Genomic DNA, 15,665 nt, shown 5'->3' with positions numbered 1-15,665 from the left:
TGCAATCCTGTAATTAATGCAACCTTAATTGAGGATTTCCTAACTTCAGAGCATATAACTACCTTTCTTAAGTATTCCTTTTGTATAGTGTTTTGCTGTACACATGACACACTGAGTTACAACTCCAGTGTCTCAACCAATTCTGAATATTTGGGACAGATATTCACATGACATATACAGTGTTATGGAGAACCAAGAACACATATGCTACTCTTGGTTTGTACCCAGTTTCCAAAATGGAAGCAAACCAGGCATACCGGTTTTGTAACTTTTTACAAACAGTTATTTATTTTTATAAACAGTTATTCTTCTCCTGGACATTCAAATGAAGGAAAGTGGCATAGGATTTTAGCAAGGCTCACTCATTTATTACACTTATACAAGATCTAACACATTGGGTCTTGTGTCCAGCTATGCCTTTTCCATAAAAGAAATTACTTAATGCAGGCTCCTTGTAGAATTTGATCTCTCATGCCCAGACTCATTCTCTTTACCCTTGTAGTGTCATAAGTTGTGGATATAGTTGCATGCCATTTTCCTCCCCATCTTTTCTGAAAAGTGCTCAGTAAGTTAAAGATGCATGAAATTAAAGGTACACTTTTAGCATCATCTCTAAAGAAAATCCTCCAAATGCCTCCCCCAAGAGAAACATCACACCCTTGCTTAGGATTATCTGTTTATTTATTTCAGTTAAAACAAACATACAATGTTTCATTGAAACTGTGTTGCTGGCCACCAGTCTAGCCAGCAACAGTAGCTAGGCTGCTGGCCTCTCCCAGGAAGGTGGGTATTTACATATGTACACGGATGTACCGGCGCGTTAGATCGCAGAGGTGGTTAACTGCTGCATTCAGGAAATCCTAACATCCATGGGGAATTTTAGAGAGAAAGTACACATGAACCCCAACAATGCTTTCTATGGACCCAAGTGATTCCGGTGTTTATTGCAACATATACATTTGTAATAAATACAGTCTTAGTGTTTTCTTACACACCTTAGGCATAACATACTCCTTTCATCTCTGTAAGCATTACACTTTGTTGAAAAAGGCTCTTTCCTTTGACAGCTGTTACACAGATGTACAACATGGACAACTCCTTGAAATGCTGTAACAATCAGTAATGAGAGAGGAATATATACATAAATCCTGGACTCCAAACCTACATTATATACATTATACTTACAGTATATACACACATACAATTTATGTACATAGACTATCATAAATATTGAAAAATAGTTTTAGTTTTAATGGATTAATGCTTTATAAATAACATGTTACATTTATGACTGAAATATCATGGAAGACAGTAATGTCTAACTGAGGTGACAGAACAGTGGTTTAATACTGAAGCTGCTCTTTTAGGTGGTTTGTAATGTAGGTAACTTTAACAGACAGGTTTGGAAAAAAATAATAATTAAAAAAAAAATCACATGTTGGAAATCGACCCAGCCAAGTGGAACTCAACTGTTGCAGGTGGAGAGTCAGTCATCAAATTATATAACACATAATGTATAATCTGGAAATTGCTACATTCAGAGAATTAGTGACATGTACAATACACTATGAGGTGTCATCACAAAAATCTTCTTCCCTTCTGGTTGCCAAGAAGGATCTTGTAGTAACTTCTCACTTACGACTCCTTCCTCTTCTATGGTTGCTGCGAGAAAGGAGGATATTTCTCACTTTCTTTCCTCTTTTTAAAGGGAAGAATTTCATCCCTTATGTGCTACAAATTGCTCAAAGGTAGACAACATTTTAATCCTCTTCCACCTTTGCACATTTGTGGAGGAAGAAGAAAAGCTGCCAAAGTACTGAGGAGGCACGTGCTCAGCACTTCTGTGGAGATCAGGTAACATGGCAGTTAGCCATGGATGTACAGTACCTGAGGCAGAGAAGTACCTACAGAGCATTAGTCAGTGCTGACTCCAGGATCATTAATTGCCAGTTGAGTACCACCGAATTAATTATACAAATAACACATGAGGAATCTAACTTGCCATTACAGTTTTACTCTATAGTCTTAGTGACCAGTACTTACAGTCATGCAGAAGTATCAATACAAAATACCTGCAGTTGTTTTTCCATAGATTTTAAATGGCTGGGCAGAGCTTGACACTATCTGCCAAATGGTGACTATTGTTTAGATTTATTTCTGATTAATTCTACAAGAGCAAAAAAGTCTCAGGCACTGTTTAATCAACGGATTACAGGCCTTTACTTGGTCTCTCTGACACTGATGACTGAGCGGGACGTCATAAATGAGATTTTTACAGCATCGTGTCAGATGAAGACAGTTGACCACATTGCCATGACTATTTCATTAATAATCTCGGTCTAGGCTTTTGTACCCAATATTGCTGTTTGAGAACCTCTTATAAGCCAAGTATGCTGTTATACAAATGCTACCTCTCTTCAACCTGGGACAAGAATGAAAGAGCAAACATGCACTAGAAACAAAATAGCTCATCACAACAATACAGCACCTGTTTCATCAGCTAGGGCTCATTAGAAACGTATCTATTTCTGAAGCAAAGAAGTATGAGATGACTATCCAGTCTATGAGGTTATCTTTAATACTACTATACAGTATAAATTGGAAGAGGAATCCCAGTTGTGTATGTGAAGAGAGTTTGTACCAAGCATGAAATATTGGTGCAGTTATTTTGTGAATTTGACTCAGAAACAGAATAATCAAGTAATTCAAAATCCAATAACGGATGAGGAATTTGAGAAATACTGTACAGTTTTTAAATATTATACAACTAGAAGACAACATTAGGACTTTTTTGTTTTCCTACAGAGTGTTTCAAGATAGATTGGATAGAAAAAAATCCCAACAAACATTGTTACAACTGACAATGGACCTTAATAATAAAAGGAACTTGAGGAGGAAGTTTTGTATTAATGGCATCATTAGTGCCATTCAGTTTCTACCTACAACAGGAAAAAAACCCCAAAAAGCAAAAACCCCAGACCCTGTTTTACTCAATTGCACTACTGAGTACCTCAAGAAGGGAAATGTTAATGTCATCTTTACAATTTTAGATTACCTATGCTTTTCTCAAATGTACCCTTTTATAAAGGGTGGGTTTTTTTAAAGTTTGAAAATTTGCATTTCCACATCATTTTTGGTAACTAGTTACTTACGTAAGTCTGAAATGATTTTCAGGATTATTTTCTCTAAGGGAGCTTCATGGGAAGCATTTAGCATCAGAAAATTTTGACCTGAACTGGCTTATTTTCTGTTTTGGTCATTAGAAGCATTTTAAAAATAAAATTTCTTCTAACTATGCCTCTACAGAATCATAAAATATGTTGAGTGGGAAAGGACCCATCAGAACCACCATGTCCAACTCCTGGCCCTGCACAGGACACCCCAAGAACTACACCATGTGCCTGAGAGTTGTCCAAACACTTCTTGCATTCTGTCAGGCTTGGTGCTGTGACCACTTTCCAGTGCCCAAACAACCTCTGGGTAAAAAAGCTTTTCCTGATATCCAACCTAAACCTACCCTGACTCAGCTTCATGCCCTTTCCTTGGGTCCTGTCACTGGTGACATGAGTGAAGAGATCAAAAAAGTCAAACTAAGTTTAATTTAGGACACTAATTAAATATTTTTCCGAGCTCTTCTATGTTATTTTTTCATTATTTTTAGAAAAATGTTTCTTAAAGTCAAAATAGTGCTTTTGAGGTCCATAAGAATTTTTGGTACAAAAAATAATAGTGTTTCTCTCTTTCTCTTGCTCTCTCATTGGTTATTTAAACACTTTGCTGTAAATTAAAGAGTTCTTTCTCACATCAAATGGTTCCATTAGGCACATTCAAGTAAAATAACAAAATATCCAAGTAACAATGACGAAAGCCAAACATGGCTTGATAAAAGTCTACAGAGAGTTCTGTCCATTCTCTGGAATGGAATAAAGTTGTCACTTCCTTCAGCCAGACACTCACGTGGTTTGATGTCAATATCCACTTCCATCATGCAGAATAGTTTCTTAAAGACAGAGTTCAGATATTCTACAATCAGAAGAACCATCAACAAAGAATCTGCCTTTTAAAGGAAGCTGAATAGCTCGTTTTCATTCCCAGTAGGTATCTGAGTGAACACTGGCATTTGAAGTGGTGTATTAGAGAGATTAAACCAGGGCAGTTAATGGCCATCAGATTTAACATTCTGGATCCAGTCTAGAATAATCAGTGTCATACACCCAGTCATCACAAGTATACCACTTAGAAAGAAGAATGAAGCCTGAAAAAGAAAACATAAAAGAAGTATTTCAGATTCTGCTATGACACTGTTGGTAAAACACAACATTCACCTATAAATTCATGCCCATGAACTAGCACAAATGCCATTGCTCACAGAGGACAAAGTAAAAGAGACAAGAGATCAAGTCAATGACAAGGAGCTAAGTGTCTTTCTCATATTTGGGGTCTTTTCTCAAATCAGAAAGTACATTTATTTTCAGTATAGCAGACCTCACCCTCAACTAAGGGAGGTGAATGTAGCTGCTGATAACCAGTCAGGCTATGCCACTGTGCTAACCTGACTGTCTCAGTATGTCTGACTGCATTATGAGGCAGTATGTCTATGATTAGTAAGAGCACCAAGAACAAACAAGATAACCCAAGCAATTGGCAAATATGAGCTTTTATGTGGAAAACTAAGTCTTAAAAGAATATTTGAAGAATGTTAAGGTTTTCTAAATACAGTTCTTAGGTTCTTAGCAGCAACAGAATGACCCAGCTACTGTTGAGATTTGGGGCCAGGGGCTGAGAGAAGTCACTGAAGTAAACTGAGTCTTGTGATGGCCAGTTCCTTGGTTTTGAGTTCCTGCAGCTCCTTGCAACTACCCAAGATAACATTAAATGCTAATTCACTGACTACCTTCACCAGGACTTCAAAATTCATAAACCATGAAGAAGATACTGAATTTTTTTGTTTTGAATTAGTAAGCAAGTGTAGTTACATATTTGTCTATACATACCCCAATCTTTTGCACTGACTTCATTGGTTCCTTCTTCACTAATTTGATATAGAAGGCAGAAGGAAGTATAAAGATCAGCATGGCAGCCGCAGAAGCACCTGCAGAGAAAAAGCATGGAAATAAATACTCATAAACAGGTAATTATACTTTAATTAGACTGGAACTGCTTTTTATGAAATGCAAAAGACTGCTTGATCTGACAAAATGCTTACCAATGAATCCAAAGATGTCTCGAATAGTAGGGACAAAGATAACGAGCACGTTGGTAAATGCCAGGAGAGAAATGGTAATGGAACAGTGACGCCACCAGCTGAACTCCTTCCCTGCCCACAGCAGCTGCGTAATGGAACTGCGGATCTTTGGAAGACAGGGGGGAAAAAAAAAGAGACAGTTAAGTCTTCATTTTGGAAGACAGTGATTTGTCACCTGAATTAGACCTTCCTTCTGAAAGTATTTTAACGTAATTTTCCTGAATGCTTCAGATTTTAATAGAAGGCGACAGACAAAAGTAATATGGAGAAAAAAACCAAAGAAAAGTATCTGGTTTGAACAAAAATTCCAGGAAATTTTGTAACATCTAGGGATGCTGCTCAACAATATACACATAAATGGCCAGATCACCGCCACAAGGTATGTACAAAAACATGCTGGCTTTTGTAAGCTGATAATACAACAGTGTAAGCTTATTTATAGAGGGGCAATCTGTTTCATTTCCCCAGTATAATCATACCAGGAACACTGTATAACTGAATATATTTGTATTAGTGTTTAGTAAATGTTACATATTTATTGAATTAATAGTATAGCTAAAATTTATCAAGTTTATCAGAATGTTTCCTTTTTCACTTAAGCGAAAAACTCTTCAGTTTTTCAATTAATAAAAAGGAGTTGCCAAATCAGTAAATGACTGCAGCAGTACAGTTGTTAAAAAAAAAATTACTTACGGGGAAAATAACTACAGGTACAGTGAGGGTTACAGCCATAAGCACAGCAAGACGCACAATAAGAAGGAGAACATCAGCACCCAGATAAGCAGAGTAGGTGTGAAGCAGTTCTGGTTCAACTTTTCCTATAAAGAAAACAGTATTTTAGTTAGATTTTGTTGACATACTTCTTAAACGTGCTTCTGCTGTAGATTCCACGCAAATTTTACAGTTACATCATCAATATGAACTGAAAGGCTCAAGAGCTCCTGTAAGAATGTATCCATTTTACACAGGGATGACTTGGAGGCACAGAATCTGGCTTAATCCAATTTTAATCCTATGTCTTGGGCCTAATTCTATTACTGATCTCCTTTAGGGTGTGCACTTACAGAAGTACTAAAAAAAAAAAAGCCCAACTAACAGTGTATATTTAGAATGCATAGTAAATGCTTGCTTGTTCTATTTTTAAAATAACACTGTGATTTTGCAGAACATAAGACATTTAAAGAAAGCAAAGAGGCAATATTTACCATAAAAAGTCAAGTATCCAAAGAGAGCAGCCAACAAATACATGAGGAACATAGCAAAAAAAGATACATAGGACACATTCATCATTCTTTTACGGCTTCGGCTGTAAGAAAAAGTAACATTGTTAGTAGTGAGAACATACTTTATTTGTTTGTTCAGTGAAATTACAGATATATAACACTTACCCTTTCAGTTCTTCATAAATAGGAAGAATTGCAGGATGACAGACAAAGGAAAATGTTAGGATTGGGACAGCATAAACAGTCTGAAAAAGAAAAAAAGTTTCTTAAGTATCTCAACAGACATTAGAAATTCACTTTACAAAATCATCAGGAGATTCTTCAGTTTTGGCCTTATTTGGTGATAAAGACCAGCTATTCTTTACAATGGAAACTGCAGAAAAAGTTTAAACAAGTTCATATTTTCTTAAAGCCAGATCCTGAGGTACCAAATAGTCTCAAATGTCACTGAATTCCATGGCGAGCTGAATGTATTTGCATTCAAAATCATGTTCAGCAACTCAGAGGTTTAAGCCATTAGATCTTGAACTTGGTATTGAGTATTACACATGTGGAGATTTATCACTGTGATTGGGAGCATTCATGAGTCAAGAATTTGTGACTGGGAACAAGTCAAACATCCTATTTGCACACTTCTACAATTTTCTTCTGCAATCTACTTTTTAAAATGCTTCATTAACTTTTTTGAGAAAGCTTGAGAAATGCTGTGCTAACGAATGAGAGATGTGTTTTTTGCCACTCGAACAGGCACTTCAAGCTCCTTTAATTTCTGTGTATTTGGCATGTGGAAAAGCCCAGTCCCCATGAGGTAAACAGTGTCCAAGTCTACTGGAACAGAAAGTCTTAACACATCCCAATTTTAAAACTGGGCAACTGCTTGAAGGAAAAATGATCTAATTTATCTGCTACATGCTTAGTCTCAGTTATTCTCAACAGAGTATCTGATTTTTGGTCAGTTACCTGTGAATTGAAGATGAAATATTTTGGCTTGCACATATCCTCACTTGATATATTTTCAGCTACCAAAGGTGCCACTGTTGCATTAAGTAATGTCATGTTCATGATGACACTGTCTGTAGGACAAGGAATCTGAAACATCTTCCAAATGACCTAGAAATAAAACCACGCATTTATTACTTTGACTAATGCAAGATGTGAAAAATTTTAGAAACTGCTTAATTTCACTTTGAAATGCAGTTTTACGAGCACTGTAAAGTTCACAAGAAGTTTACAAGATTATACTTACAACAATCAGAAAGAAGACCATGCAAAGTAAGGAAAATCCACTGGTATAGCCCAAATACCCTGTGATCAAGAAAGATAAAAAAAATTTAGGTATAATTAACAGAAACATCATTCAAGTCAAAACATAATGGCAAAATATATTCTGTCAAGTGATCTCTTTACATTGTCATTTCCTTAGCATTACACAGAACAAATTAATTATTCATTGACTTTTGGCTAATCCCGACCCAGATCTGAAGGTTCTGAAAGACATATTAGGGTTTGTACATACAGTGAGTCTATAATGTAAACCTTTTTAACTTACAAGTAAAAGAAGCAAACTAAAAAACTCACAGCAGCAACCATATGAATTGTTTATTGTATACTAAGAATGATATAGGATTAATTTTAACAGCACACACTATCAGATAACTTAGCCTTTTTCCTTCTGTTTTTACTGATTTACTCCTAGAAAATAGTAATTTGAGAGAGTAATTCACATTGAGACTCTTCAGTTATTGAAGTTTCACTACAGGATTCTCTGAATAAACAGCCTGTTATCTGAATTATGCACACGTATCACTGAATTACAGCCATTTCAGATAAAACATCTGGCATGAATATTCTGTTACTCCTTGGGATCTAAAATGAGAAGATACTGCCCAGAGTTAGCAGCCCTACGCTTTAAAGGCTGTTACAGGACAGCTGGTAACAATATTGTATTATTTCACCATTGACCAAAATAGGTCAAACTCTGGGATAAGAACAGAAACAGAAAGTTACTGTTGAGCTTCATTCTGAAGCCATCCTATCTGTTGTCCTTTAATCTTCCACAAACACATCTGTAATTTAGTATACTTGGTTTTTATTTTCCTTTATTCAAGGAGATTGACAGCAATTACCTAAATGCTAAGTAGTCCCAAGAGACAAGTTTGGAGACAGCTGTTAATTCACACAGCATTTCAAGACTCAAACATTGCATCAACACATTTCACCACAGTTCTTCCAATGGGTTTTTATTTTGATTGCTCTCTATTACTTACCTAGATTTTTCAGCAGGGACAGGGGAAGAATGAGAATGACAGACACCAGCAGCACTAAGTAGTCACCATTGAGATACCATTGTCTGTAGAAAAGAAGGTAATATTTGTAAGTAATTAAGGATTTAAAAATTGCATTTGCAGTTTAGCCTTCCCTCTTATTTTCTACTACATATGGCTCCTTAAAAAAATGCACTACCTGATGTCACAAATGACAGCGTTTAATTTCCTATATGGACCTAACACCCTACAATAGCTTCTTATCTCACCCCAAACCTGCATTGTGCCTTTCCTTTAGTGTCCTTTTATAAAAATAATAACATCTGGAAGTCAGAAGACAGAAAAGTAAATGATTGGTTAGAAAAAAGTCAAGTGGGATCAATCACAGAAAAAAATATAATTTTCTTAAGTGCTGGTTCCCAGCCCTCCAGATGTGTTAGAATATTGCAGGGCCCCAGCAGGGTTTCCATTTTTAATGGAAATAAAATTCTGTTGGGTGCCCTGTGGGAATTAAAGAAAAACAGGCGAGGGCTGAAGGTAAGGCAGTAGCTCAAGCCCACTGGCTGAGAAAACTCCAACAAGCACTGGGAGTCTCTTGGAGGCACATTTTGTCCCTTTCAGTAGGGAAAACATGGTAAGAACTTCAGGGGCTTTTTCCTTCAGAACATTTCTGCCATTTTTTCTGTAAGAAGCAGCAACTATTTTTTCACAAAACATTTTTGAGCATTAGAAGATTAACATCTTTTTTGAAACACATAAAAACAAAGTCCTATAGGACCATCCTATATGCTTTAAGCAATTAAAGTAACACTGAGTTACACATTTATTCCCAAGTATTAATACTTTACATCCTATTATGATATCATTTAACAGTATTTATTTTAAAGTGGACTGTATGCTATTTAGGTAAAAAGTTTAATTTTTAAATTTGTATATGCAAACTCAGTTGCTGAATTATATAGCCTTTTATATGATAATGGAAATATGGAATAATTAACAGACTTGCTCTGGATTTACATAATAAATGCAAAAATGATGTAGTCATTTCCTTCCTCAGATGGTTACTTGGGATAACTAGATGTAAAAAAGGAGTATTTTAAAAACTTCAGATGTATAGGACATTAACACCATACACCTTTTTTGTCTTTTTTTTAAATATAGTAACTTGTGGCAAATTTAAAAGAAATCACAACAAAGAAATTTCTTGCAGTCGATACAGTCACAAGAACATGCACTGCTATTGTGCATACCATAGAGAGGCCATCAGGACTTTCAGATCAAGGACTTCAAAGTCTTTCCGTCCTGAAGAGTAAAGAATGGGATTGTGCAGTTTTAAAATATAGCCAAATACTTTAGAAGTTGCTAAACAAATTTTAATAATGGAGCTAGTATTTGCAATATTGTCTCAGAAGTCCAGAAGTTCTTTTACAGTAAGCATTATTTTGGGACACTCAAACAGGTAAGTGCTTACATTTCGGGCCCCAGGCTGCCAGAGTGGAATCCATGCCAATGGTAGCCACCCAGACTCCCCTAAGCAATGCATGGAGAGAGTCAGTTAAACGGGGTTCACAATTGCCAGAGCACTGAGAAAATATTTACTTTAAATCAGTGTACAGTTACCTAGTCCCAGCCAACAAGAAAACATTTAAGATACAGATGTCAATTTCTTAATTTTCTCTGCGAGATTTGCAGAGCAGCAGCTGTATCCAGAGAGATTCACAGACTTTAACTTTCCCTCTTGAATTGCAACCAGTTTTGAATTCTTTACTGAAGATGGGACAGTTAAAAAATATTTGCCTCCGAGCCCTCTTCTAAATACTGGCTACTCCAAGGGCTCTCTTAAGAATCGAAAAACACGGGACTTGAATTCAGCCAAGGGAGAGAAATTAAGCTTCCCAGCAAAGAATTTTTAAACAACACTACTAAGTAAATAGGGTAGGTGCAGTATTCAAGTACATTAAAAAATGAAAAGAAAGGAAAAAAAATATGGCTAGCACTGTTATTATGACAGTATCTATCAGCAAGCTGAATGAACATCACCAAATGGCTTGAACCCCTTGGGGAACACGGCAGAAAAATGCCTACCTTCTGAACTCAGGCTTAGGTGTAAGTTGGAGTCTTGAGCTGCTCAGCCCTCTCAAGACTGGGACACTTCAGGACAAGGCACAGAAGTACAACTCTGAAGAGTGAGATTTATAGCACTTAACTCTATCCATCTGAACTCAGGCATCTTGTTTTCACACACCCTCTCAATACAGAGTGATATGATCACCTGCTCTTTGGAGACACACGAAATGTGTCTAAGTCAGGTGCGCCAAACTGATCCCTACAGAGGATCACCCTTCTCCACTGATTGTACTAAGACCATTGTAATGGTGAACTCAAAATAGGGTTAGATAAAATGAATCCTCTTTTTAAAGCCAAGCAGGAAAGCCACTCTGGAGTCAAGGTGTCTCCAGGGCTAGATGGCAAGGCATCTACCACTCTAGTCTTAGGTATATAAACTCTGGTTTAGGTCAATATCTAGTTTCTGACTCTTTTTGAGAACCGTTCTTTAAGACATTCCTTGCATAACTGCACCTTAGTCTTACATTTAATCACTTGCCACAGTATTTATACTAGAAAACTAAATTAATCAGACCGAACAATTTTGAATGCATTAAGAAAATAAATTTAAAAGACCCCAACAAAACAAAAAAACCAACCACAATCACATTTATCTTTCCTTATCAAGTGTATGTACTGACTGGTACATACATTAACACTTACCTGATGTTCTTTACAGAACAGCTTTCTGCAATATGATGCAATACCTGTATTTTTCTACCCTTTCCCCAGGTCAGGCTGGATCTAAATGAAGTGAAGCACTCAGGGGAAGGGAAAACTTACTGTATCTCTGTCTGAATAAGTAGCTACCCTATGGTGTACCGAACGTGGTCTTCATATAAAAGTATATACAGTCTCCGTATTTGTTTCTCCTAATAGTTTCTCTGATGAGGAGTTCTAACACCTACCCTGTGGTCTCTTCGATGTTCATAAATGTCTTGATGACCAATGGTAACTCATATTTCACTATGAAGAGGTAGCTTGACATAGCTGTAGGTGAATAACATCATAGATCATTACAAATATAGAATATGCCACACGATGCAAGAATCACAAAACATGTTTCATAACTTCACTTGAACACAAGTAGTTAATGAACACATGTTGTGTGACAAATAAGTCTCCAAGAATAAGCAGGGAACAATTACTATTGACAGTACAGACATTTTAAGATCTTGTCCTCACCTCCAATGTTCTGCATTGTAATTGATCCAGAAGCAGCAAGTTTTCCAGCCATACCAAATGCCTTCATTCCCAACTGTTCATATAATAAAGATCCTAAAAGAAAATACGATATCCCATTGGAAGAGTGTATTTCAAGAAAATATCATAAGAAACAAATACTACATATTTGTAAAATAGTAATTTGCCATACCTCCTTCATTGGCAGTCTTCAAAAGAAGATGCACTGAATACAAAGAAAATATTGAGACAAACAGCAGAAGAATCCTGGGAAGAGAAAAACACACAAATTTGTAATGACCATAAACAACTTATTAGAACCCTATTAAATAAAAATGTATCAAATATAAACATTACCCATATTAAGTTATTATATGGGGAAGGATTCTAAGGTCAGCTAAAAGTGTTCTGAAAACCCAATTAATGCTGTGTGTAGAAAGGATTTTATACTAAATTTCATTTCAGAGGCATACAAAGAAATTCTAATGTAGGCTTGAACAACGATTCTATTCAGTCTAAAGTGGCATAAGCACCACCAAGTGTCAGGCTATTATACTTGGCTACAGTTGGTAATAAATAACAAATTATCAACGGGAATGCGTGCAGGTGGGGGGGGAAGGTTTGCATCCTTGTAAGAAACTGTGTTTTTCCCATCTTCCTGCCCCTGTTCAACATTGAGGCTAACTACAGCTGAAGTGAAGATTATCTCTTGGTCTTAAAAGAAATCAGCTTTTCAGCTTAAACCTGCGTTATGTTCTTTTTTTTATGTAAGGATGAAACTGCAAAAGCCTTAAAGAATTGAGTGAAAATTCAGACTCATTGAGAGCTGTGTTTTCAAATGGAAATACACATCTATTGTAATTTAAAAAAATTCTTTCCTCAAAAGTTAACTCTTCAGATGTGCTTACATGGGAATCGCTAGTGGCTTGTTTATCTTCCCCACAGCTTTTACAGGCAATGCATATTATTTCCAGAAGCACATTTGCATCACCTAAAATTCGGGTCTTTCAACAACAAATCTCTCCCACAACAAATGCACTTCCTGGAGTGGCACGCTAGGGGGGACTTCTCGGCTGCTGGAGAACACAGTGGAAAATTACAAGGCATTAAATAAAAAACCCTGGTCTTCCTTATACCAATGCAAGCATTTTGCTTAATAGGAAACCTGAGAATCAGCATATCAAAAATGGCTTAAAAAGGGCAAACTTTGCTTCCCAGAATACATTTCCCCTTGTGTCAGTTTTAATCTTGGTAAAGTTAGTACCAGTTTCCAGTTCTTTGTCCTGCACTTGGTAAAGTGCAGCACAAAGAACTGGAAACAAAAAGATCTGAGAAGCTTCAGAGATCTGTGTAGGAAACTTACGTTACTGTGCCAATTCACTAACACTGACACATGCACACAAATAAACCTCTCTATTTCTGACAGGTAGAGATTAACTAGGATTTGACTCAGCCATGAGGTAGGAACAGCTCAGCTGAGATGTGCCAGGGTTACACTACTTTAAAACAGCACAGACCCTGCACCTCTCAGTCCTAACATGGAATGGCTGCCTACAGTATTGACAAGATCAGTCAGCAAACTCATCTTGAAGCTCACTCTGTTTCTGGCTTCCAGACCATTCTATTCATTTATTTAGTGCTGACACAAGTGACAAGTCACAGCACTTACACAAGTGCCTCCACAGTCTTCGAAGAACTTACTGCCTAATCAACTACATCTGGATCTGATTCTGTAACCTAGTCATTAAGAGCTGCCTGTAATGCCCTCATTGTCATCATAAATCCTCAGTATCATCTGTGATTAACTGCTTTCCTGCCTCAGAACTGTACCATCTACAAGTTTTGAAAGGTAGCAAGCTAGTTTGTCTTTCAAACAGCACTAATGCAAATAAGATCTGAATGCAGCATCTGGAAATAAAAAGCAACTAACTTGCCTCAGCACCCAATGGCTAAATTGACAGTTTTAAACAATTTTTTTCCTCAGAAAGGAGGACCCCCGAAGTCTGTTCAAATAGCTAACCTTAAATGCTCTTTTTTCCTCTCCTCAGAGACATTCTAATGTGCATTACATTGACTAGCTTTCACGTGCTGCAGAACATATTTAGAGCATGAATATCTATTCTAGATTCATGCTAAGTCATTCATTCGGTTTAGCATCACCTAAGCAAGTGAAAATCTTAGTAAAAGATTAACAAATCACCATATGTTTAAAATCCTTTAGGTCAGGACTTCACACATAGGTAGTTTCCTCAGTAAACCTGAGCACCACCCGATACACTGTGAAACATCTGGAAGTAAATCTGACCTACTTTCTGGAAATCTGGCAGCAGAGTCAGGGAAATTTTGAACTAAACATTGCTCTTCACATGTTCTTGAACATTCAGCACATTCATCTATTTCCAGGATAAAAACACAAAGCTCCTTTAAACATACCCATGGATACCCATTTGCAGACAAGTCACTGATAATACATGCTGTGTGAGCTGAACTGCCTCCAATACATGAAAAATGTACTTTCCTAAGACATTTAAAAACACTGTACATAACTGTATCCTTATGTTATTTCCAATTACATTACTGTAGTCCTGCCCTACACCTCAAAGCTTTTGCCAATGTAGACAGGCCAATAAAGACAGGCTGGTTATTCCACATCCCTCCCTTGCAGGCAGACAGAAATTTTTATAGGTCTAACTGAAACCATACCCCTGAAGAGAGTGAGAGCACAGCAATAAACCAGACTTCTTTATTGGTTAAGTACATTGTAACTCTGTAGGCATAGTGATGTCAGTTGAGGAAAGCATAGATCACATCCCTGACTGGGACTTGGATAATAGAAGTTTCAGGGGAAGTCTATCAGTTATTCATGGAGAAACTACAGCCAAGTCAAGGAAAATTCACTGTAAAATGTTTTTGAGGGTTGCAGAACTTGCAATGAATTGGTTTAATTTTTGCAGGTTCTTCTGAATGTATCACAATCCTTAAATTCAAAACAAGCCTAAAATGCAATTTTTCACCTATGAAAGTGACTGGATATTTTCTAGGGGTCATATTCTTACACCATGTATTTTTCCATTATGAATTACACACCAGAAAGACGGGGTTTTTTTTGATGAGTCAAAAGATACTTACACAAAAAGAGCAATTCCAGTGTTAGCCATGGCAAAAGAAAGACCAAGGATGCCACTACCCACAATAGCATTGCTCAGATTAAATACTGACATTCCAAAGGAAGTAGTACCCGGATGCTGAGGAAAGACGGATAGGTAATAATTAATAGAAAGTTATTAGTCATCTCAGAATTAAAACAAACATAAAATTGGCAGTACATTTTTGTTTTTTTGTTTGTTTGTTTATTTGGAACGTCACTGCTGGGTACTTACATACTGAGTTTCGTATTTCTTCTTTCCAAGATTGGAGTCGAGCAAGAAATTTTGGTTTTCTGGATCAATATCCGCATAGTGGCTGCAAAACAACGTCACATCATTAGTGACTCTTTCGGGAACCTTGCATATTCACTTCCCGATCAGCATTTCCGATCCATTTCGAAGGGAAAAGGAAAAACCGACGGAATAACCCCGAAAGAACCACCCCACCTGCGAATGTGTCAGCGCGCGGAGCGTTGCGCCCGTCTCCGGCCGCAGCGAT

At 36.9% G+C, this 15,665-nt stretch overlaps 1 protein-coding gene across 1 annotated transcript; it reads right to left on the bottom strand.

Annotated features, from left to right (window-relative positions):
• Window positions 1-663: 663 nt before the first annotated feature.
• SLC38A2 (solute carrier family 38 member 2) lies at window positions 664-15,487 on the bottom strand. Its single transcript, XM_014312379.2, has 14 exons — window positions 15,401-15,487; window positions 15,150-15,265; window positions 12,214-12,287; window positions 12,024-12,116; window positions 11,747-11,828; window positions 8,736-8,818; window positions 7,715-7,773; window positions 7,429-7,578; window positions 6,634-6,713; window positions 6,451-6,551; window positions 5,939-6,063; window positions 5,207-5,351; window positions 4,995-5,092; window positions 664-4,255 (listed from the first exon to the last, which is right to left on the bottom strand). Exons 2-14 carry the CDS (start codon window positions 15,239-15,241, stop codon window positions 4,157-4,159), a joined length of 1,281 nt encoding a protein of 426 aa, XP_014167854.1. The 5' UTR covers window positions 15,242-15,265; window positions 15,401-15,487; the 3' UTR covers window positions 664-4,156.
• Window positions 15,488-15,665: the final 178 nt, after the last annotated feature.

The sequence above is a fragment of the Geospiza fortis genome, unplaced genomic scaffold, assembly GCF_000277835.1.
Source record: "Geospiza fortis unplaced genomic scaffold, GeoFor_1.0 scaffold166, whole genome shotgun sequence".
In the NCBI taxonomy this organism is placed as follows: Eukaryota; Metazoa; Chordata; class Aves; order Passeriformes; family Thraupidae; genus Geospiza; species Geospiza fortis.
The sequence above is the reverse complement of the archived record's forward strand: the minus strand, read 5'-3'. Positions and strand labels throughout refer to the sequence as shown.

Bases quoted from the DNA above. Each gene is read 5' to 3' on its own strand.
- SLC38A2 (XM_014312379.2), bottom strand. From the start codon at position 15,241: ATGTCAGTATTTAATCTGAGCAATGCTATTGTGGGTAGTGGCATCCTT. The intron at 12,288-15,149 runs GTAAGTATCTTT...TTCTCTTCCCAG, and splicing joins ACTGGAATTGCTCTTTTTGT to GATTCTTCTGCTGTTTGTCT. The intron at 7,579-7,714 runs GTAAGTATAATC...TTTTATTTCTAG, and splicing joins TGGTCTTCTTTCTGATTGTT to GTCATTTGGAAGATGTTTCA.